The following is a 24,706-nucleotide window of genomic DNA, read 5'->3' as shown; positions in this document are numbered from 1 at the left end:
TATACTGACTGATTGATAAATTTTTTCCATTTACTATAACTGATATTTTGGTGGATTTGCACTGTTAAAGTCCCCAACAACAATGAGCAGGGAGTCTGGATGTTAGAACGTGACATCATTCTCAAAAACCTCTTCTGAATTACTAGTAGGTAAGAAATCAAGGATATGTAGCAATGTTCCTCTCTTTACTTACTTAATAAACACAAATCTCATTTAGGTCTACTGTTCATCATACTGGTGTAGCTTTAACTTTTTTAGCTAACTTGACAATACTAACACACATTAATACGCAGTTTATGATGCATTTTTCTTACTGAGTGATGAGTTGAAGAAGCTACCTTAACCTGGAGGAACTGCAACAGAGAGCAATAATTCATCTTTCCCCGCAACCTTGATGAGTAATATTGAATTATCTTTTTGGGGTAAATGGGAATTAATATTTTGGGGCAAGCTCTTTCTTGCCATAGTTGGGACATTGAGGAGAGGGTTAAATAAAATGAGTAGAAGAGTTAGAGAAGGTCATTATTGTTAGCAGTGGAGCCGACTGAAACATGTGTAGCCTAAGAAGTTACTACATTAAAGCTCTATAAAAGCTTATCTTCACCTCCTGTAGTCTTATGTACAGCGGAACAACAGAACAGGAGTGAATGAGAGCTAATGGACAGTAATTAACTGAAGTGAACCATGAAGTACGCTGTTACAGATATAGATCCTGTCGGTAACATGCTAATGCGATTAGCATTACAAGTTCTAGAAACTTCATAAAACTGATACAATGTAAAAATTGCATACAAGTGAATTTACCTTCTGTAGACCGCAGGCTGTGGGTGGAGTTCAGACAGGACACTGCAGCACACTGACACGGTGCTCTGTTTAGACCGAGGCTGCAGGTAAGAGATAGAAAGGTAACATGTTCATGTCACAGACTGTTTCCCCTCTCTTTCTCTGTGTGTCTGTGTTGTTGCCGTGGTGATTCCCTCCCTCTCCCGGCTCCTGATTGCTGCCAAGCTGATTCACCTGCTCCCAGCTGCACACCTGCAACCAATCCACTAATCAATGCTGCACCATAGCAACCACTCACTTGGCCAGATCCTTGTCTCAGCTACAGTGGTAGTGATAGCTTGTTTCCGTTCCTGGCCGAGTGGTTAGGGCATTGGATTGGAATCTAAACGGGTCTCCCTGCGCAGGTTTGAACCCCGCTCACAGCGATATCTAACTTCAACGACATCATACCCTGCAGAGCTTGAAATAACAATGATTATGATCATCTTTATTCAATAAGCACTTTTCAAAATCCACGCTACAAAGTGCTTTACAAAACAGCAAAATAACACGATATGACTGAGCAGTCATAGAAACATCAGGATTTAAAAATAGACTATTAGGTGTATAAAACCCTGTACAATGTAAGGAAGTGTGGTAAAAACTATTTAAAAGAAAAAATAGACAGTTCAAATCGATAGACTTTATAAACTCTAGCCCGAATAAAACCAGACATTTTATTAAGTTGGCTGTAAAAGTTTTAAACTTGGTCGAGAGTTTTTTGAACGACAGAAATCTGTTCAGATGAGAGCATGAGTGCAATATGGACACATGTAACGTTATGGTACAAAAAAAAAGCCTGTTCATTAGGATGCTAACACTTCTAAAAACATACAATGATCCTTAAACTAAATTAACAAAATGTAACTTTGGATTGGCCTAATTTGATTAAACAGGAGTTACGAGGAGACATGCTCCACGTACAGTATTGAGATTTATAATACAATGTTACTTTCTGTATGGATCATACTGTGGTTTTAAACTTCATTGGTAATAGCCTAATAATATGTAATGTTACATATAACCTTTTGGATATGGGAAATGAGGTATTAAGTTTTTTGTCCTTGTTGAAAATAAAGAGGCAAATACTGCGTTAACTGATAATCAGGCACTGCTGGGATTTGAACCCAAGATCTCCTGTTTACAAGACAGATGCTTTAACCACTGAGCTACAGCACCTCCTACAGACTGCTACCTCTTGCGGGAATACAATGAGCTAGTGAACAGGGATGTGAACAGTACAAGATGTGAAACAATTCAAACTCTGATTTGAAAATGTTTTTTGAGAAGGAAAAATGGATTTGTTAATGCTGTTAAATGATTTTAGTAAGAAACTGATATGACAGGAGGTAGGTTATTGATTAGTAAAGCTCCGCTGAATAAAGACATTAACTGTAATTTAAACGTGACCAAACTAATGTATTTTGTTATATGTAATGTCCGATCTACCTGTTCTCTAGTCCTAGTTCTGTGAATAGATAGATGTCTAATTCTAGCAAGCAAAGATGGTTGCTAAGGCCGTTGCTATGCAAGCCTGTCAGTAGAATAGAGTAACGTTAACGATTGGGACACTGCATGGTAAATCAGCTCTAAGCAAGACGTACAGCTTTGAGCATTTACCACCAGAGATTACACGACCAGGCGGCGCAGAGACCGACGACAGAAGCCGGGTTGCAGAGCAGGGATTAAGGTCCGGCTAAGGAGGGCACCACATAGGCCTACGCTACCCAGCCTTCTTTTGTCCAACGCTAGATCGCTATGCAACAAGATGGATGAGCTGGCGACGACCATCGAGGCAAACAGATCCTTCCCAAATGTCACCAGCATGTAACATGTCCAGCCAGAGTTGATAAAACTCTGGACCTTGTTTACAGTAATGTCAGAGGTGTCCGCACTGACTGGGCACTATTCTCACAGCAGAGTCTTGAGGGCTACGCTTGCACTGTTCTGCACTACATTAAGACCTGCATTGACAATGTCACTGTTGAGAGACAGTTCAAATGCTGTCAAAACAACAAACCATGGACGAACAGGGAGGTCAAGCTGCTCCTGAAAAACCGTGATAAAGCCTTCAGGTCCGGGGACATGGAACTATACAGTACTGCCAGATCCAACTTAAAGCCCATGTTGCAGGGTTTATTTTCTAATGAATTTGTGCAATTTGCTTGTTGGTAATAAACATTTACACTGTTACCCAACAACATCAAATACAATGGATATCACAAAACGGAATAAAATACAAAAAAGTAGTACTATTTTACAGCGGTTTGCAATGATTCTCTTTTCCCCCACAATGCATTGCATTACGTCACATTGGGGAGACGACAGACGAAAGCCCCCTCTCTGTTCACTGTTTACGGTCTCGGTCTGTGCCACTGGTGTTGCAAAATATGGCTTTTGGTCTCGACCGAGTCCATGTGTCTTTATTATGTGTAAAATAATATTGGAGGTTAAGTGAAACACAGCTTGGACGGGGATGTTGTTCGGCTTTTCACAAGTTTAGACAGCTAGCTACGCCGACGTTTGCTAACGTTAGCGCAACCAGCGTTAGCCTAGACTGCTAGCTAGGTAAATATTACGACTGCCTTCGGAGTTTCCTATATCTGCGTCCACGTTGTCAACATAAGACATGTTGCGTTAGTGCTCCTTTTGTACCATCATTTTATTGAATGAAATGTTAAGCTTTGCTCCTACGAGATGGGTGGGTTTTTGTTAGCTACATACAAAGCTAACTGGCTATAGTTAGCCTGTATGCTAGCGGAATTAGCTAACGTTGCGTAACCAGCCAGCAACTTCGGCAATCGGCAGTAGTTTCGGTGAGCTAACCACGACAGTATTGTCGCCCACAATCAACCTCTGCTGCTAAAAGCAGTCAATCTGCAGTGATGTTTGAAATAGAGACGCTTGTGGATGTGTTAGCTGTCGTGGTTAGCTCGCCGGAACTACTGCCGAAGCTGCTGGCTGGCTACGCAACGTTAGCTAATTCCGCTAGCACAGGCTAACTATAACCAGTTAACTTTGTGTTTAACGTAGCTAACGAAAATCCACCCATCTCGTAGAAGCGAAGCTTAACATTTCATTCAATACAATTATGGTACAAAAGGAGCATTAACGCCACATGTCTTATGTTGACAACGTGGACGCAGATATAGCAAACAACGAAGGCAGTCATAATATTTACCTAGCCGTCTAGGCTAACGCTGTTGCGCTAACGTTAGCAAAACGTCGGCATAGCTTTAGCTAGCTGTCTAAACTTGTGAAAAGCCAAACAGCATCCCCATCCAAGTAATAAATAACACTAGGCAAATATGTTGTTACTGGAGCTAGTAGGGTCCATCAAAACGTAAGATATCTAATCGAAAATGTGTTTACAACGTCGGGGGATTTCACAGGTGAGACTGACTGGCAAGTTAGCCCATAGCTAGCATGATGCCTTTTATTTCTAGATCTAGATAAGTTTACTGGTACTTATCTGAACTAACGACATGATCACTGTCACTAAATATAAAGAAAACATTGACTTTCACTCGGTGCTATTCACTGACAGTAAAAACACCTCTTCCTCATCCCAGTCAGTCACCATAGTTCTAGTACTAGGCTGACGTCATCACCGAATTGCGTTAAAAAACCCACTAAACGACTAAAATGGTAAAAACTGGCCTTTAACACTATTTGGTGACATTTTTAACAATGATATGCATATGTTGAGTGCTTTAATCAACAGTGGTGGTTAACCTGCAACATAGGCTTTAAAGAGGATCATCAAGGAAGCAAAAGTGGTCTACAGGAGGAAGATCAAGGGGCACTTTAACGAGGGGGATCTGTGTCAACCAGCTGGCTGAGGTATTCACCTCCATCTTCAACCTCTCTCTGTCTACCTGCTCCATCCCCAAGTGCCTCAAATCTGCCACCATTGTGCCGATTCTGAAAAAATCAGCTGTGAGTAGCCTCAATGACTATAGACCAGTGGCCCTCACTTCCACTGTTATGAAGTGCTTTGATAGACTGCTGCTAAATCACATAAAAGCCTCCCTCCCCTCCACACTGGACCAGCACCAGTTTTCCTATAAAGCAAACAGGTCAACCGCGGATGCCAACACAGCCCTGCTGTGTGCTGACCCACCTTGAACATCCTGGCACCTACGCAAGACTGTTGTTTGTGGACTTTAGCTCTGCATTCAACTGTTTCATCATACAGCAGAGGCTGTACTTTCTCGGGTCACAACTAAATCAACCTCCCCCAGAACTGTTCTGCTTGTTCTGATCTCCTGTTTACTAGACAGGCACTTTAACCAACTAATCCACAGCACCACCATAAGTACTATTGTAATATTAAGCCATCAGTTCTCTTTCAACTTGTGTAAGACGTATAATTTACTGACTGATTGATACATTCTACCATTTACTAAAACTGAGATTTTGCTGAGGTTTGCACTGTTAAAGTCCCCAACAACAATGAGCAGGGAGTCTGGATGTTTTCTCTCCACTTCGGTCAGAGGTTTACTGATGCTAAAATGGAGAATATGCATTGTACACAGAATGAGCAGCAGCTTCTTATGGAAGTACGATAACGTGAAGCACATTATTTGTGAAAAATGAAGCACAGCAAAAGAAAGCATGGCAGACGATTACGGACCGACTGAATTTGTAAGCAGCCTAAAAATATACTGACTGCTGCTACTGAATCATACAGTTCAAGGAGTTAATAATCTGCACAAATTAACAGTTGTACTCTTTGCGTTAAAAGTGAGCAGAAGATTCGACAGTCTTTTTTTACGATGCCAATACAACTCGATGTAAAAGCCGATTTGCGAGTGACAGAGCTTAAATTTCGCTGCGATTAATTAATTGTGATTAATCTAGATTAATTAATTTCGAAATATGAGATTAGTTGGTTTTTTTTAATCGTTTGACAGCCCTGATTTTTATGTTAATGTTTTCAAATGAACTACCTGCCACCACCTGTCTGACTTCAAATGACTGCATCTACTATTAATATTTAGGTGTGTGTGTGTGTGTGTGTGTGTGTGTGTGTGTGTGTGTACGGGCTGGAGCCAATGTGCAGGGCAGGTGCTTGTGCTTTATAGGTGCCTGTGCTCTTTCTTTAGTCAATTATAGTTATAGTTATAGTGAAATGTCAATTTTCCTTTTCCAGTTTCAACAAGAGCATGACGTCCAGGACCAGGAGACAACTCAGCCAACTCAGTCAGCAGCCAACCATAACCGAGGCTCTAGAGAAGCAAAGTAAATATGAGAGAAATTTAAATGAGGCCAGCATATTGGATAGAAGTGTAGTAGAGTTCATATGTATGGACCAAGTCCCTGTCTACATTGTTGAAAAACCAGGATTTCAGCAAATGCTCCATAAATTCAATCCTAGATATCAACTTCCAAGTAGGAATTATTTACACAGAAATACCAAAAATCTACAGTGAAACAAGGGCCCTGGTCACACAATATCTCAAAGAAAAGCCGTTCTATGCATGCACAACTGATCTGTGAACAAGCAGAGCTGCAGATACGTACATGTCCATTACCATGCATACATGTTTAGGCTGTAGTGGCCTCAAATACTGCGGGCATACACTCACATTTAAGTAATAATTTAACAAATGACATTGATCTAGCAAATAACCTTAATAATTACTTTGTCTCCATCAGGGAAAAAACTCTAGACAAAATAAACCAACCTCAAGGTATCTCTTTTAACCACTACTTGTCGGGCAACTATGTCAATTCCTTTTTTATGAAGCCAACTGATTGCAATGAAGTCTATAAAATCATTACAAACTTACGACGCTCGTACACTGCTGGTGAGGATGAAATCTGTAGTAAAATTCTGAAAGCCATTGCACTGGATATCATGGAGCTACTTACTTATGTATCAATCTATCAATGCTCTCTGGAATTGTGCCGAAAAGGGCAAAAATTGCAAGAATTATACCAGTATTTAAATATGGGGATAAAAATGATATGAGCAATTATCGTCCAATATCAATTTTGCCTACAATCTCTAAGGTCTTAGAGAAAGTAGTGTACAATAGGTTAAATGGCTACCTCGATAAACTAAATATTATTGCTTCATCACAATATGGTTTTAGGAAAAGAAGTACTACATGCATGGCTGTACTAGATCTGATTGAAAAGATCAATGATGCCATTGATAAAGGTGACTGTGGTATAGGTATATTTTTAGATTTATCTAAGGCATTTGATACTATTGATTTTTGACATATTATTGAATAAATTGCATCATTATAGAATCAGAGGACTAGCACTTAGCTGGTTTACAAGTTATTTATTTGGCAGACAGCAATATGTAAATATTAATGAACAAATTTCCATAAGAAAACCCATCAAATTTGGAGTCCCTCAGGGATCCATTTTGGGTCCTCTTCTCTTTATATTATATATTAATGACTTTGAAAATTCCACCATGGTTTTACACAAAGTCTTATTTGCTGATGACACTAATGTATTTATGTCACATAAAAGTCCAGTTGGACTGCAAGAAATAATAAATGGAGAGTTAAGAAATGTAGAAATTTGGTTTCAGTGTAATAAACTCTTACTTAATCTCTTAACATGAATAATTCATAATGTTCATTCCAACAAAAATCAAATGGAAAACAGGAAAGTTTGTCTTAAAATAAATGATCAAATTATTGAAAGAGTAAACACCACTAAATTCCTCTGTGTCTATATTGATGAATGTTTAAACTTCAAATGCCATATTGATCATCTAACAAAAAAAATTATCTAAATATGTTGGATTATTTTTGAAGTTAAGACATTTTCTCCCACACTCAGCACTTTTCACCTTATACAAAACTTTGTTTGAGCCCCATTTAAATTATTGTAATGTCATATGGTGTAACACTTCCCAGCCACTTGAAAAAACTAGATTTTACAGAAAAAAAATCATACGGGCATAAATGTGGTCTGAGCCCAATACCCCCACTCGTCCTTTATTTCGTCGTCTGGGTTTATTAAGGCTTACCGAATATAATGTCTTTCAGAATGCCTGCATGATATTCCAGGTTATACATAGGTTAAACTACCGTTTGTGTGTGCTTATTCCAATCAGTCATCCCCTGCACACTTATGACACAAGGAAAAAACACCTAATCACTGGCAAAAAAACGACGGTTGAAGTGTACGAGCTTGAGTATAGTTTGTAGGGAAACGCAGATTTGGAACGAGCTTGAGGAAAACTTGAAAGTGTCGTATTCTGTCTCCATCTTCAAGAAAAGTCTCAAGGAAAAATTGCTTGTTGATTATTTTTTAAATGCTATAGTTTGTGCTGGGACCGTCTGTTTGTAGTATTTGTCTATGTTAGTCTAAGTATGTCTAAATCTGGTCTAAGTATCTGTATTTTGTTGTATTCTGTATTGTTTATTTTTGTGTCTATGGTAAAGTGTAGGGTAAAGAGTTTTGGATTGTATATTATTTGTTGTTTATTGTTATCGGGCCCCCTCCCCCGAAAAGCCTTTAAGTAGCTTATTTGGGGTTCCCCATTTCACGCGGCTCATATATGATCATTGTACCTTATTAAATTGTGTTTAATGATACAGTGATGACGTGTGAAATAAACGTGTAAACGTCTGAACTCAGAGGTGACAGTTTGAGGGAGGCATTTGATGAAGTAGTTACTGAGGAGTGGAAATTGGACATTGCAAAACTAACAGGCATCACAACAGACAATGCATCCAACAACAAAAAGGCCTTTAAAGATGACTATGGATCCCTTGCTTTGGCCACAACTTGCACCTGACCGTTAACAAAGCCATCAACATCTACAGGGTATCTGCAGCACTGTCAAGGCTGCACAGAACCATATCTGCCTTCACCAGGTCATCAAAGCTCAAAACAAAACAAAAACCTTGGACTCCCAGAACACAATTTGATACACGATGCACCCACCCGTTGGAATTCCTCATATGATATGGTGGAGAGATTTTTGGAGCAGCAGCAAGCTCTGTGTGCAGTCCTGGCAGAGGACAGAAAAAGAATGGCACCTGATGCCAAAAGACAATGACCTTACAATCCTAGAAACACTAAAAGAAGTAATTGAGCCACTGAGTCCTTTTACAGATGCACTCAGTGGTGAGAAGCACACTACTCTATCCTCTGTTTTACCGCAGATATGGAAGATGCTCTCTTGTCTCAGTGATGAGGAGGATGACTCTCTACTTACTGGAGAGATGAAGAGAGTAGTAAGGAAAAACATCAACCAACGTTATGAGGATAGGGAGGTGCAGCTTCTGCTAAACACTGCCACCTACCTAGATCCAAGATTTAAAGGACACTTTTGTTGCACTGGAGGATGACGTGAAGGAAAGTCTCCTGGAGCAAGTGGGGAATGCCGATGATGGAGCTGGTACATCTGAAACCCCCATGGCAACAGGAGCAGAGGCCTCGAGCCAAAGCAGGCCATCAAAAAAGTCAAAGACTGATTTGAAGCATCTGCTTTCAGCCATTCAAGGAGAGAAGAAGGGCAGTGATGTCACATCATCTCAAGCAGGTCTCGCCACACAAAATAAGTTAAATGGTGAGTTCCTGGTATATAGGGTTAGGGTTAGCTGCACACCTGCAACCCATCCACTAATCAAGACTGCACCATAGCAACCACTCACTGCTGGCCAGATCCTTGTCTTAGGCCGGTTACACACTGGATGTGTCGCGCGAGCGTGGCGTTTCTGTTGCATCTCAGAAGCGTGGCCGCTGCGTGGATTTTTCTGTGTCCTACACACCAGAAGCGTGTGTGACGCGGCGCTGCTGCTGCTAGGTACAGGGAGGGCTGATCTCGGGACATAGCGCCGACACATTCAAAGTCTGAAAAATGGGTAAGTGGGCTGTCTGTTTATAACAACTTTGTGTAGCTGGACCGTCACTCAGAACACACACTACGTTGTTATTGTAGCCTGTTCTACCCTTTATATATAGGCTTGTTCCACGTATGGAGAGAGAGTTGTTAAACTTAAAATAAATATATAGCCTACTGATTTGATTAAAGTAAGACAACGTCGGCAGTATTGACTGCAAAATATGTTACAGAATATTTCCTTCTGTATATTTGAAAATCTTTTCAATCAATCTACATTGATGTCAAAACCTAGAGACTTTCAAACAACAAGATGTCATTTATTAATATGCATTCGTGTCTAAATGACATCCATCCATCCATCCATCTTCTTCCGCTTATCCGGTAACGGGTCGCGGGGGTAGCAGCTCCAGCAGGGGACCCCAAACTTCCCTTTCCCGAGCCACATTAACCAGCTCCGACTGGGGGATCCCGAGGCGTTCCCAGGCCAGGTTGGAGATATAATCCCTCCACCTAGTCCTGGGTCTTCCCCGAGGCCTCCTCCCAGCTGGACGTGCCTGGAAAACCTCCCTAGGGAGGCGCCCAGGGGGCATCCTTACCAGATACCCAAACCACCTCAAGTGGCTCCTTTCGACGCGAAGGAGCAGCGGCTCTACTCCGAGCTCCTCACGGATGACTGAGCTTCTCACCCTATCTCTAAGGGAGACGCCAGCCACCCTCCTGAGGAAACCCATTTCGGCCGCTTGTACCCTTGCAGTTTGGTGAGCTGGGGATCTCATCGCTGCTTTTTGCAGATGATGTGGTCCTGATGGCATTGTCGGCCACACCTGTAGGTGGCACTGTAACGAGAAGCTCAAGCCCATGTTAGCCAATCACAATCCCGAAAATAGCAACAACAGCAACGAATCACTTCCTCTTTCTCTCTCTCGGCTGCCTAAACCTCCGTTTGTCTGTTTACATGCAAACGTGCAAACAAAGTTTTCCAAAATCTCCACTTTGGCCGGAGTTTTTAGAAATAATCGTTTTCTGTGATAAAAACAGGGTTTTCGTGTAAATGAGAGGCCAAACCGCAGGAAAATATCTGCGTCTTCCCTTCGTGTAAACGGGGCCTTAGCTGCTGCTGTCGTGGGTGGGCTTACGGTTCCGTGAGACGTGAGAAGAACGGGACGGTTGGGTTTAGGAAAAGAAGAAAGGGACTTTAAGAAACGTGACATGCAGGACACGAACCCCGGTCTCCTGGGTGAAAGTCCTGTGTGAGGTATCATTGAGGCCCTAACAATAATAATTCCTTTAGTTCCAATAGGGCCATCGCCGCGGTCGGCGCTCGGGCCCTAATAACTTATAACAATAACTTATTTCACCAGTAAATTCCTGTTAAACGACAAAAACAACCACTGGATGGGAAAAGGGTATTTTACAATAACTTTGAATGCAGCACGAGTCTGGCGAGGCGAGTTTCAAGTGAACGTAACATCTGTGTTGTTTTTCCGACAACAGCAGCTGCACACCGTCATACGTTCCTCTACAGTGAAATACATACACACTTTTACACCGTTTAGCTGTCAGCATTTTTACTGTGTTTACTCCAGCTGCTAGCTAACGGTAGGCTTACGTTACCTGCTGCCAAGTGTAGTGTTAACTAGCGTGACATGCGGCTATGTTTAGGTTGCGTCCGTTTTTGTAGCAGCAGACAGAGAAGCGCAGGCATTTCAGTGGCACCAAAATCCACGTTGCAATTTGGTCTGGTAGATAACAGTCGTTAAGGCACCGGTGCCGTATTAGCAGGACCCCCCCCCAAAAATAAAAACTCTTAGGATCTACACGATTCACTTACATGACATTTTTCCATTCGTGTCTCTCCCGTGCTTCATCGGTGGGATGGCCTAAGACACGAGGAAAGACAGAAAATGGAGGAACCGGGGATGCTATTTAAGGGAAAGTGAGACACAGCTTCTGTGTAGCTGTTCTGGTGTCTGTGTTTGATTGCAGGAGTGGAGCCAGGTGTGGCGGCAGTCAGGAGTCCAGCTGCACGTCGTCAGCAATCAGCCTCTGATTATTACACCTGGTTTCTCCTGCAACTCAGCGTCAGATCTCAAAACTTTGCTCTCAGTCTCGTTCTTGCAATACTGTTCTGAGAGAGGAATATCCAGATTTATCATTGCTCTTGGGGACTTGAACAGTGCAAACCTCAGCAAAATCTCAGTTATCAGTCAGTACATTAAACAGCTCATACAAGGTGAAAGAGCATTGAACCTTTAATATTACAGAAGTACACATGGAGGTGCTGTGGCTTAGTTGGTTAAAGTGCCTGTCTAGTAAACAGGAGATCCTGGGTTCAAATCCCAGCAGCACCTTGTTGTTGCAGAGATTACCTCTGTTTGCATTCCATCTGCATGTTTACCCAATCCCCATGCTGCACAGTATGGTACAAGAAGCAAATGAAAAAGTTAACACAAAGGACTGTTTACCCTGGCATAATTTTGTTGTAAATGAATTCAACCCAAGTGCTCTTTGGCGATGTGGTTGATTACGTTACTGTTGATCATCTGTCCATCATCGTATAAAGCCCGCACTGACAATTTGATTGGTCCAAACAGCTCTGGTTTCGAGCATAGTTGCTGCACGACGAATCAAGTCCAGATTGAACTTCCCGACTTCAAATGTTGTGGGCGGGTCTAAGTTCGGCTGGCATCCAGGCTAGATCGGGCCAGTCACATCATACAAATTAACACGGATTAATAGCGTGTGGGTGAAATAATGCACAATTGACAAGGAAAATATTAACGTTTTAATTTAGCCATAGATGTAGTAAATGTAGATTTAGACATAAAAACTTTGTTTGAAAGTGCGTCTGAGAGACGCTCGAGAAACATCAGCAACTTCATTAGGACTATTTCACAAGTGAAAGGTCTAGTTCTGTTTGTCGCTGTCAAGTTTATAACTTCGCTGGTTTTTGCTGCATAAATGTCCGACAATATCAGCTGCAGTGACATTTCTGCGTGCATGGTCAACTGCTAGAGAAGAGTTTCTGTGTCGGGCTACTTTCAGTAGACCACGCTTTAGCTAAGAGCTGATCTGGACCCCTGCTGAGAGATGCAGTAGAGTGGTCGCTCCTAGGGGTGGTGTTGTCACAGCACTTCACACTTAAGGGAGACTGAGTTGGGTGGCAGTTCCTTGGGATTTAAGAAGCTGGGGTTGCATGGATTGGCTCTTTCATTTCTTAAGAAGTCCAGTTTATGGGATACCAACAGACACATTAACTTCCTAATCCAATACATTTTTAACACATCAAAATCATATTCAAGACATTTTAAAGCCTAACATTCTAATTATTATATTTTAAATTTTAAGGACCCAGAGTATTACATCGTATACCACGTTAAGAGACTTAATTTATTTTCATTGTTTAAACCTGACTGAGGTTCTCTGCTCTCCTTAGACTAGAGGTCCACTTCACACAGCTAAATGGTTTCTCTTCTGTGTGGGTTCTCATGTGTCTATGTAAAGTACTACTCGCTGTAAAAGCTTTCTTACAGACGGCGCAGCTAAATGGTCTCTCTCCAGTGTGGATTCTCACGTGTTGCCGTAACCGTCCACTCATTGTAAACGTTTTCTTACAGAATGGGCAGCTAAATGGTTTCTCTCCAGTGTGGAGTATCATGTGTTTCTGTAAATGGCCATTCTGTATAAAAGCTTTCTTACAGACAGAGCAGCTAAATGGTCTCTCTCCAGTGTGGATTCTCATGTGTGCCTTTAGATGTCCTCTCTCTGTAAAAGCTTTCTTACAGACTGAGCAACTAAATGGTCTCTCTCCTGTGTGGGTTCTCATGTGTGTCACTAAATGTCCTCTCTCTGTAAAAGCTTTCTTACAGACTGAGCAGCTAAATGGTTTCTCTCCTGTGTGAATTCTCATGTGTTTCTGTAAATTTCCACTTCTTATAAAAGCTTTCTTACAGACTGAGCAGCTAAATGATCTCTTTCCTGTATGAGAGCTCATGTGTCGCTTCAGATGTCCACTGGTGCCAAATCTTTTCTCATACTCCTTCTCAACTGTAGTACATGAATTACTGACAAGGACTTCATTGTTATTCAGAGAGTTTAAAAAGTCTCCATTCTCGTCGTCAGTTAGTAATTTTAAATGTGTATCTGGATCTGAGTTCATGGCTGGCTCTGGTCCACCACAGTCCTCTCCATCAGCTTCTGTTTTCATCTGTTCAGTTTGTCTTTGATGAAGCTGTGGGAACTGAGGTTTCTCTTCATCATCTTCACTCTTCACAGGGACAGGAGTGAATGTGAACTTGGTGATATCAGCCTCCTCCAGCCCTTGAAGCTGCTCTTCATCCTGACTGATCTGGAGTTCCTCCTGTTCCTCTTTAATGTGTGGGGGCTTTGTGTCCTCCTGGTCCAGACTGGAGCTCCACTCCTGCTGATGTTCTTCACCAACAATCACTTTCTGGACATCTGAAGGTAAAGCTATAACACAAACAAACAACCAATAATGTGAATATTAACAAATACGTACAAAAAAGCCTACTGGAACCATATCCTAAACCCAACAGGAAGTCCGCCAATTTGAATTGAAAGTTTGAAATTAGTACATTTTTTGCAATTTCCACACCTCGTACTTTAACAACTCCTCCTAGAGATTTCAAACTTCAAATTTGGTCCATGCCATCTTAAGACCTGAAAGATGAAAATTCATCGAAAGCTTGAATTTTCATCACAGGGCCTAGCCGTGGCAGGGGTGGCCATTTTGTGAGATGCACCATCGAAACAGGAAGCGGTTGTAACTCAAGTATATATTGTTCAATCAAGTATATCTTGTTCAATCTGCTCCACATTTCATCTGATCAACTTTAAATTTGGTCTGTACCATCTCAAAACCTTAACAATGACAAAGTTCCTAAAAGCTTGAGTTTTCGTCGAACGGTGTAGTTGTGGCTGCCATTTTGAGCACTGATTGATGAACGAGGACGTTTTTGTATCTTACGTGTACATTGTCCAATCTGCCCGCAATTTCTCATGATTGACAGGGGTCCAGTCTTGAGATACCTAAATGTCAATTTTGACTAATAGTCATAACCATGTCCCTATACATAGACCATGCCCCCTTTTGCAACACATTAACCGTTTGACGTAGAGTCTTGTGTGAGGTATCATTGAACTCAGTAGACATAACCCTTTTTAAGACTCCACGGAAACCCTGTACCATGCCATAGTTGAAAGCATTCTGCGGTACACCATCTCAGCCTGGTTTGGCAACCTCAGTGTGCTGTTGAAAGCCCAGATTATTGGTATAAATGGTTATTGGTTGCATTCATTTGGGTATCTGGACTGCATACAAGTCCACAAACAGTGAAAAAAAGACAACCCAGTCAGTTTTTTGTGGGCTGCCTAAAGTGATGTCATTATCTGTATCTGTTCAACCACCATAATTATCTGTCTCTGTATATTTCCACATCCTATGGTATATGATTTTTAACTAAACTAAGTTTTATGAACAGTCTGAACCACAGTCCCCTTTAACTGAAATATTGTCAAAAAAGATTGTTTGCATTGGAAATAAACTATTTACAGTTAAGATATATATATATATATATATATATATATATAAAAATAGCCTTTCCTGAAATATTAAAATACAATAATGCAGAGTTCATTTCTATTTCTCATTCGTAACTTGCAGATCCTATCTTAACTGTTTGGTAACCATGGTAATTAGGGGTTGGACCTGATTTAGGAAAAAACGTCTTTACAGATGAAGAGTTGCTAAGTCAATGTGTCATCCTAACTTAAGATAGGAAAAGTGTATTCCACAAGCATTCTAAGCATTCATCTTAAACAACCTCCTAACTTTAGGATAACCGCTGACCTGTCCTAACTCTTTTTTTGCGTGCGTGGTTCTCACAACTAACTGCTAGCGAGCGTCAGCAGTGTCGGTGTGAGAGTAACTTAGCATACGAGTGAATGAACTGCGAGAGAAGTGAGAGGAAAAAGAGTCAGAAAAGACGTTGTAAAGCAAGCCTCTAGTCAACAACAAACAACAAGCTTCTCAAGAAACGGTGGCTTCATCTTCTTTATTCTGCTGGCAAAGTTAAAAGGTGTTATCCCCAAAAGCATCGGCCCTGGTGGGAACTTCTCCCCTGTGCTCCCGGACTGCGGTCTGGAAGCCCGAAAACAGGAACGGTGTAACACAGGGTATCACAGGGTACACAGGGCAGGGCCCTGTCCTTTTTTCACTAGGAGCACAGTGGCCCCCAACTGAACATTTTAGGGCCGCAACCAGAAAATGTAGGGGCACACACTGTAAACCAAATATTCACATTTCTAATGATTCCCACTGTATTACTAATAAATCCTTTGATAATAGATGCAGAAATTACAATGTGCTGGTTCAAATTCAGTGTCACATTTTATTGTGCACCTTTGAAGATGCAACATAGAAGGTAAACGACAGCTCCATTAGTACATATTAGCACCATTAATTAAAAAAAAATAAATAAAAAAAAATATATATATATATATATATATATAATATAAACTTAGCACAAAAAGTAAGGAAATTTGTGTTTGGTAGATTATTACTCTGTGGTAACAATGCTTTTTGGCAATAAATCTTATACCGTTGGAAAGCCTGTTTAGTTCCCTTTCAAATGGTGCCCCATTTGTAAGGAACATGCATTTATGGATGAGCAGCAGCGCTGAGTATGTGTGTTGCGCCCATGAAAAATTTGCCAAATCTTCTCTGCCAATGCCAAACAGCTTATTCTGCCATTGACTCATTTGGTGTTTGGTGGATTGGATGATTTAAGTTTGAAGAAACAAGACATATTGGCAATTTAACAATTTATTCGTTTCACAAACAGGAGCCTCAGTAGCGTGTGAAAGAACCACACACAGCCACAACAGCCTGGCACCTCCTCCTCATGCTGGTCACACACTGCTGTGGGATGGCATCCCATTCTTCAACCAGCATTTATCGCAAGTCAGCCATCGTGGTTGTGTTGGTCAATCTGGCACGAACAGCATGCCCACGCTGATCCCACAAGTGTTCAATGGGGTTGAGGGCAGGACAGTGTGGGATGCCATCCCACAGCAGTGTGTGACCGGACTGGTGACCAGCATGAGGAGGAGGTGCCAGGCTGTTGCCAATATGTCTTGTTTTTTTAAAACTTCAATCATCCAATCCACCAAACGAGTCAATGGCAACGATCAACGCTCTCTCACGCAATCAACGCTGCTACTCATCCCACAAATGCATGTTTTTTTTTTTATATATATATATATATATATATATATATATATATATATATATATATATATATATATATATAAATTAAAAAGGAGCACAAAACGACAGTTGGCGAAATTAAAGAACGGCTTGTTTATTGCTAAGGCCACAGGGTCAAAATAAGATGATTTATTAAAAATGTAATAATAACTTATTTCACCATTAAAATTCCTGTTAAAGCCAAGACACACCAAGCCGATAATCGGCCGTCGGACAGTCTGGCGAGGTCAGTGACTCGAGTCTGTTCGGTGTGTTCCGTGCCACCGTCTGTCCGAGGGGCCGCCGGCCTTCATTTTGGCCGATTTGACATGTATAATCGGCGGGGCGGGCACTGCCGGCAGTCGGACTCAAATGACCCATCTGATTGGTGACTAGAGTCTCTCAAAATCTGATGAAAATCTTTTAAACTGACCTTTGTTGATCTGAAATGAAGACAGATTAGGCAACTGCATGGCCTATTTCCCGCTTAAAATGTTTTCAGAAACACGTTTCGGTGAACTATTTTAGTACAATATGAGATCGTATTCTGAACAAGCCGCCATGACAGTCTGTCTTTGAATTTTCCGGAGAAACCAGACCCACATGACGCATTCGTCCAATCAGCTGCCGTTTTTCATTTTTGGGCAACAACACAGATTAGCGCTGCCTGCTGTTATGGAGACGTATTACATCTCGTCGCTTTGGTGTGTTCCGAGGCACTTTTTTGACCAACTTGGGGAGACTGATCAGTCCAACTGCAGAGGGTCGGCCGTCTGGTAGGTGTGTCTGGGCCTTTAAACGACAAAAACAACCACTGGATGGGAAAAGGGTATTTTACAAGACAGACAACGGCAGCAGCAGACTGTTGAATATCCCGGTGTTGGAATCCTCTACAGTGAAATACAGACAAACATTTACACCGTTTAGCTGTCAGCATTTTAACCGTGTTTAATCCAGCTGCTAGCTAACGGTAGGCAACGTTACCTGCTGCTAAGTGTAGTGTTAACTAGTGTGACATGCAGCAATGTTTCGTTGCCTCTAACATCCTTTTCGGTCTGGTAGATGGCAGTCGTTAAGGCACCGGTGCCGTATTAGCACCGGGTCTCGGTACCCAACCCTAGCCGTGTTAAATTTCAACATAATCTCTGCCTCTTGTCTTCTTCTAAAAGTTGCTTTTTCATTTATTAACATGTCACGGCATACTCGATGCTTGAGGCTAAGATTGTGTTTAACTAGTGTATTGTGTTTAAACTGCAAAGTGCCTGCACTGTCGGCAAACTTCGTGTTCCCCGCAGTTCTGGGGTAGCGATTGCAACATTCGCAGTTCATGGACTTCATCTCCATACAGTACCTCAACCAGCTGAATTCTCGCAGCCAGTCTTCCCGAAAATGGTGGGTTCGGGCCTTTGTTGCCACACAAACCTCTGACTCTGAATCATCATTCGACTGTGACACTGTAGACTCTGGCACTAGCCGCAGGTCGGAAGAACGAGTCAATAGTTCGCTTGCTCATTGTTTAGATGCACGTAGCAGGTTGTGGTATCTGGCTCCTTCCCACAGACGTTTACGCACGCTTGATTATCTCTAGGACCCTACCCCTCCACACATTAGCCACTTACAGTGGCCATTCCCTATCCTTCTCACACTCATTGGCCTGCCACAGATTCCGGATTCATTGACGCGCCTCTTCCACGTTTAACGTGGGGGGAAAAAAAGGGGGGGCAAATTTACTGGTCGCACATGCGCGACTGGATGTAAAATTCAGTCGCACACTCTTAATTTTTGGTCGCAAAATGCGACCATTTGGTCGCAGTCTGGAGCCCTGCAGGGGATCAATAAAGTATTCTGATCGTTCAAAAAAAAATGTTGATACTGGTACCGATGCCACTACCGTGTCTAGGGATTCAACGATTATAACTTTTGTTGGTATGATTATAGTCTGAAGAATAATCACAAATGCAATTAATTTTAGTACTAATGTATGAAATCACATGAACACTAGATTTTAAGGGGTTACTTGATGCTGCCTTTTGAAACTGAAATAACAAAACAGTCTTGAATGTTTCAAAAATAATATGATCAGTCTTCAACCTTTTTACTCAAATGAATCTGAAAAGATTAAAGACTAGAGGTATATCAGTCACACCACTTACAAAGACAGTGCTGTCCTTCTTAAGAAGAAGTTGGCCCTTTTAGTTCTCGAAACGGCCCGGCTAGCTGGTGTGTCTCAAAGTTGGAGGAGCTGCTAGACAAGATGTGCCTGTCATGGGGAGATTCTCAGCACGTAGCCAAGGATTAAATGTGATGGAGACATCTCCTTGCAGCCTAATGTCCCATAGGGGATGAAGAGGAGTAAGTAAGTAATGTGGTGTTTGCTTACTTGATGGAACGCTTAAAACTGCTTAAAAAGTTATCCCACCACGGGACGCCATTGTACCTCACTGACCGGCTTCCGATTTCATGTGTGTAGCGCGTGTGCGTTTATGCTAGGTTTAACAAGAACACTGTACATAACGTGCAGTGTAGTAACGCTCAATGAAGCGGGGCTTTTACAATTAGCTAACTGTGACGTTTTAAAGCGCGGTGAATAGTGAAATCCGTTTATCGCTGAATCCCTTACTGTGACTTTGATGCTGGTTTCTGAGAGATATTTCTTACGATATCAATTTTATAAAATCCACAACAAAAATAAATAAATTACAACATTAGCCATCAGCCAATCACCAGCATTATTGACAACCTCAATGGTGGGTGCACCAGCTACCAAACCCTCAACCATAACGTTATGTTAAATCACATAGTTGTATTGCTTATTACCAGTGTTAGACAGGCTATTGTAAAGTTTAGTGAGTTAAGCTACCAGTTCTACAATAAATTAAGCGTCATTACTCTGAAGCTAATGTTAGCCCATAAGCTAACGTTACAGCAACATGACAAAAGTAGTTTACTCCTTCGTAGCTATTTATACAGCTGGGCGAACAGAAAAGAATCATAAATGTCGCAGTCTGGAGGTCTGGTCTCAGCTAAAAAAATAAAACGCTCGCCCAAAACTGCACTCGTGCTTCCACCTGGGTGTTTTTCATAAAGAGTGTGTCTTGTATTTCCAGCTGGGAAAAATGCTTTGGTTGACAGGCGGCCTTATGAAAATAAAAGCAGCAATTGTCCGACCAATGAGAATTTGGTCGTATAAGAGCATGTTGACCAACTCATTGACCAACCGACCTGGGGAGGTCAGCCCTTCTCAGAGACTAACTGCATTATATTCCATAATATTTAGGCCTGTCACGATAACAAATTTCGCTGGATGATAAATTGTCCCAGAAATGATTGCAATAAACGATAATGTTGTCGTTCTGAGACCATTTTCATCTAATATAATGATGCTGGAATAATAATGCAGGTACACCTTTTCAAAGATCAATACACTTTTATTTCTAAAGAATATTTAACACCGGAACTGGAAGACATTTTGTCCAGGAACTTGCAGGTGCCTTGGTGGAAGAGTGGGGTAACATCTCACAGCAAGAACTGGCAAACCTGGTACAGTCCATGAGGAGGAGATGTACTGCAGTAATTAATGCACCTGATCTGGCCACACCAGATACTGACTGTGACTTTTGATTTTGACCATCCTTTGTTCAGGGACACATTTTTCCATTTCTGTTAGTCACATATCTGTGAAACGTTGTTCAGTTTAGTTCTTAGTAGTTGAATTTTTTTATGTTCATACAAAGTTATACGCATGTTAAGTTGGCTGAAAATTAAAGCAGTTGAAAGTGAGAGGATGTTTCTTTTTTTGCTGAGTGTATACTTTATAAATTATATATATCTATATGGCTATCTGCCACATGGCGAGTAAATGTACCAAAATAGTTCTGTTTTTCAGTCTTCATTTTGGCGAAGGTGCAGCTACTTTCTTTTGCAGGTCGGAGCTTCGCGGGGGCGGACAGACAGACAGACAGACACACACGCCAGCCACCACGTCACTTCTGTTTACTGATAGCTATCGTTTACCTCATGCTAATTAATTAGCTAGTAAGTGGTGATTTTTGGCTGCCAGCCTTCCAAAAGAAGGCACAATGAAACTAAATAACGAATCATTAACCGTTGACCGACAAGCAGGTAACGGAGTCTCAGTTCACCGTCTGGGAGCCTCTGACACATTTCCTGCACTCCGTGTCCGCGGACAGCTATAGGCTTGTACCGGTTAATGTTCTGTGCATTGTCGGACACACGCTGCCACTTTCCTGAAACCGCTTGCAAGACTGACAAGTCCACAGAGGCGTGTATGTTCGAGCCTGTCTCCACCTGCAGGTTGTCAACTGTGTGCTTTGGAATTACATTACATGTCATTTTATGAATGAAAGGGAGAAAGCAGGACGCCGAGTAACACGGCAGATATCGCCCATATACTTTTTTTTTGATGGCGCCTTAACTGCAAAGTGCTGCAGGAAACCCTCCTCCAACTCGTTTTCTCTCTCTCTCCGCCAGGAGTCCCGCCTCCCCACACAAAGACCATGAGACTCACAAGAGGGTTCACTCCTCGTTACGCTAAGGAACCGAGAGTGGTCATCCAGTCTCTTTGGTAGAGAGAGAGAGAGAAAAGTAAAACAAACAAGCATGCAAATGGAAATTATCGCAGGCGGAAAAAATTAAGCAAATTTTTTTTATCGTGCAATTAATTGATTTGACTATCGCGACAGTCCTAATTATATTAATATTTTTTTTTCATTTTTAACTGTCACCTGGCGCCTGAATATTATGTTGTCCTCATGCCAATTTTGTGGAAATATATATTGGTTTAAGTGTTTTCCCCACCATTGTTTCGGGGGGGGGGGCAGGCTTTAGACTTTAGTCGCGCAACCTTGCCCCCATTTTCACCTGTTGCTGAGTAATGTACATTAACACCCCATGGTCTCGCGCATGTAGCATACCTGTAGCAAGCTCCTTCGTAGTAACTAGCGGTAAAAAACATCGAAGAAACATCTCCGTGCTACAAAGCGGCGGTTAGCTAGTTGTTTAAGCCGCTACAGACCTCCGTCACAGCTCGGTCGTATCAGCGGCATTTAGTAGATGTGTTGAGCCGCAACAGAGTTCCTCGACACCGGCTCCGGTGCGCCATCAGGTCAGCAGTAGTTGGTGGTTAGACTGTGAGCCGGGTACAGAGCACAGCGAGTGGAGATTACGGTTAAGTAAGGAATGAAATGACTAGTTAAGAAAAGTATTAATGTTAGTCCCTGTCGCTGCCATGCTCAGGCATGCAAACAGGTCAGGGGTAAAAATGGTGAGAAGGACTCACGACCCTCTAGGGTATGCGCATCAAGCCGTGGACTCTACAGTGCATGTCTCCTAGCATGTCTGTGTGGGAGCGCATACAGCGGGGGTGAGGTTTCTTAGTGGTGTTTATCTGGGGTGGCATAGGAAGTATTATGTAAAAATGTCTTTGGTTCATTATAAAACTGTGGCTGGACCCCCCCCCCCCCCCCCCCCTTAGGCCTGCACGATATTGGAAAAAACTTACATTGCGATATTTTTTCCCCCTGTGATATATATTGCAATATGAAAAAAAGACTAATTTTTACAAGAGGACATAAATAGCCCTATTTAGAAATACTAACTCATTTTCAACTACTGAGGTGATTTTGTAGGGGAGTGCATCTACAAAGAAAATAAAAAAGGAAATTTTCTTATGTGAACCAGTCTTTGTTGAACTTTAATGCTTTACAAAAAACAAAGCAAGTAAGCGCTGTGATTACTCTTCTGAAGTGATTTTAGAGAGGGAAATTAGGAAGAAATACACTGGTTGACTGACATGACACCATTGTATTCATATAATATCAATCCAGGCTAAAGTGAATGATATTAATAATGCATGCGTGTTGCTTCCTCTAAATTTCAGGTTGTGGTCGACTAGCGGGGCCTGCTTTGGTTGTTTGATAAATTGATTAAAATTGATCATGATTGTTGGTTTGCTGTGCATGCAGAACCTGCATGTCACACTCTTGCAACAAACTGTATATCCAAGAGCACTTAAATCAGTGTAAATTACGTTATATCAGAAACAGACTGCTGTTGTGGATTAGTGTTACGTTTCCAGCGTCGCGGATCCGAACCGTAACGTTAGTTGGGACAGACGCCTTGTTTCTTTAGGCTAACTATATTAGCTTTAGCCTGGCTGGTAGCAGCTTTCTGCGGTGAAAAATGGCCGGGAGATGTCGTGATTACGTTGCATTAATCAGGTGATTTAGTTTGTCTTTGCAGTGAACATAAAACACGGACTACTGTAGCTTCACTACCCATGGAAAAGCATGTGCATCACTGTGTCAGCGGCAGCTGCCGCTTATGGTACTTTTCTACACACAGGAGAGCCTCACTTCCCATAACAACCCCCACCTTCTAGTGGATCATGCAAAGGCAGAGCTTACTGAAAGGTCATGTTGTATTATGTGGTACCCTGCTACAAATGCTAAGTTGAAATCAATGCAACAAAAACATATACTTCAAACTATTGTTTTGACTCAAACTGCAGGTGCAGGTGCATTTTCAGTTACATAGTTGACCTAAGTTTAGGTCTATTTGCTTTATCCAAGAGCTTGACAATAGACTGAATTTTGGTGAATATTTTTTAGAGAAAATTTAGTCCTTATTCTATATAAGTTGTTGTTTCAGGAAACCATGGCATGTAGTAAGTAGCAGTGAGAGTTTAGGGAGGACTACAGCAATCTGAATGAGAAAAACAAATTTCATTGAATTTTGGTGAATATTTTTCTGAGAAAATTGAGCCCTGCTTCCAAGTTGTTGTTTTAGGAAACCATGGTCTGTAGTAAGTAGCAGTGAGTGACTGGGAAGTATTAAGGCAATCAGAATGAGAAAAAGTTATTCCATTGATTTTTGGTGAATATTTTAAACTTTTAATTGCATACTGTTTCACTATCATGCGACATATGAGAAAAATATGACCTGTAGTAAGTAGAGGCTTACCATTGGCAGCTACTACAGCAATCAGAATGAGAAAAATATAATTTAATTGATTTTTGGTGAATATTTTAAACATTTCATTGCATACTGTTTCACTATCATGTGACATATGAGGAAAATATGACCTGTAGTAAGTAGAGGCTTACCATTGGCAACTACTACAGCAATCAGAATGAGAAAAGTCCCTTTTATTGAATTTTGGTGAATATGTTTCTGAGAAAATTGTTTGCCAATCTACCAAAACGGTAATTTGTCGACGGTCCCTTAGACAGAATCTAGCGACAGAACAGATGATGAAGTGCTATGAAGCTTTGTGTCGGATACAAATCTCTAGCGATAGTAATTGTAGTTGTTTTCTCTTGATACTCTGTAATAATGTCAACCTTCTTTGACCTGAATTGCGTGGTCGATCTCGAACGAAGGGGAAGTTAAAGTTAAAGTCGAATATGAAGTGAATATCAAACGTCCAGCCAACTTCACCGCGCTAGGCAGATCCTGTATGAGGCTGTAATACAGTACATTGCCAGCGATTCAACGGCATTCTGCAGGCTGCTAATTCTTGATAACAGACCGTTGATAAGAATAACGTTGCTATGCATAGCAGAGCGTCGCCACGGACGAAGTGTGGTTAATTTATCAGCTGTGGCAAAAAGTGGAGCACCTCCTGTCCTCCAATTCAGGCATTGACAGCAGATATTACTTATTAATGTACTTTTTTCAGTTATGACTGACTTTCGAACTAGATAAAAATGCAAGTTACATGGCATTATAAACAGAGGAAGCTCATACAACAATGAATGTCACGGAACAGG

General features: G+C 41.5%; 1 protein-coding gene and 2 non-coding genes across 4 annotated transcripts in view; 1 reads left to right on the top strand and 2 right to left on the bottom strand.

The window, feature by feature from the left end:
• Positions 1-1,928: 1,928 nt before the first annotated feature.
• Positions 1,929-2,001, bottom strand: trnat-ugu. The gene has a single exon. It is a non-coding gene; the product is annotated as a tRNA-Thr (tRNA).
• A 9,925-nt stretch (positions 2,002-11,926) lies between these two features.
• On the top strand, positions 11,927-12,000 carry trnat-agu. The gene has a single exon. It is a non-coding gene; the product is annotated as a tRNA-Thr (tRNA).
• A 786-nt stretch (positions 12,001-12,786) lies between these two features.
• Positions 12,787-24,706, bottom strand: part of LOC116058583 (zinc finger protein OZF-like) — a 228,922-nt gene continuing 217,002 nt past the window's right edge. The window contains exon 3 of one of the 2 annotated variants that reach the window (XM_035998352.1): positions 12,787-13,209. In XM_035998352.1, coding sequence (XP_035854245.1) covers positions 13,053-13,209 — 157 coding nt within the window. In that variant the 3' untranslated portion in view covers positions 12,787-13,052. Of the gene's footprint in view, positions 14,120-24,706 lie in introns of both variants that reach the window. The other variant, XM_035998350.1, reaches the window with a different exon arrangement.

The sequence above is a fragment of the Sander lucioperca genome, chromosome 24 (assembly GCF_008315115.2).
Source record: "Sander lucioperca isolate FBNREF2018 chromosome 24, SLUC_FBN_1.2, whole genome shotgun sequence".
Lineage (NCBI taxonomy): Eukaryota > Metazoa > Chordata > Actinopteri > Perciformes > Percidae > Sander > Sander lucioperca.
This window is presented reverse-complemented; position numbering and strand designations above follow the sequence as displayed.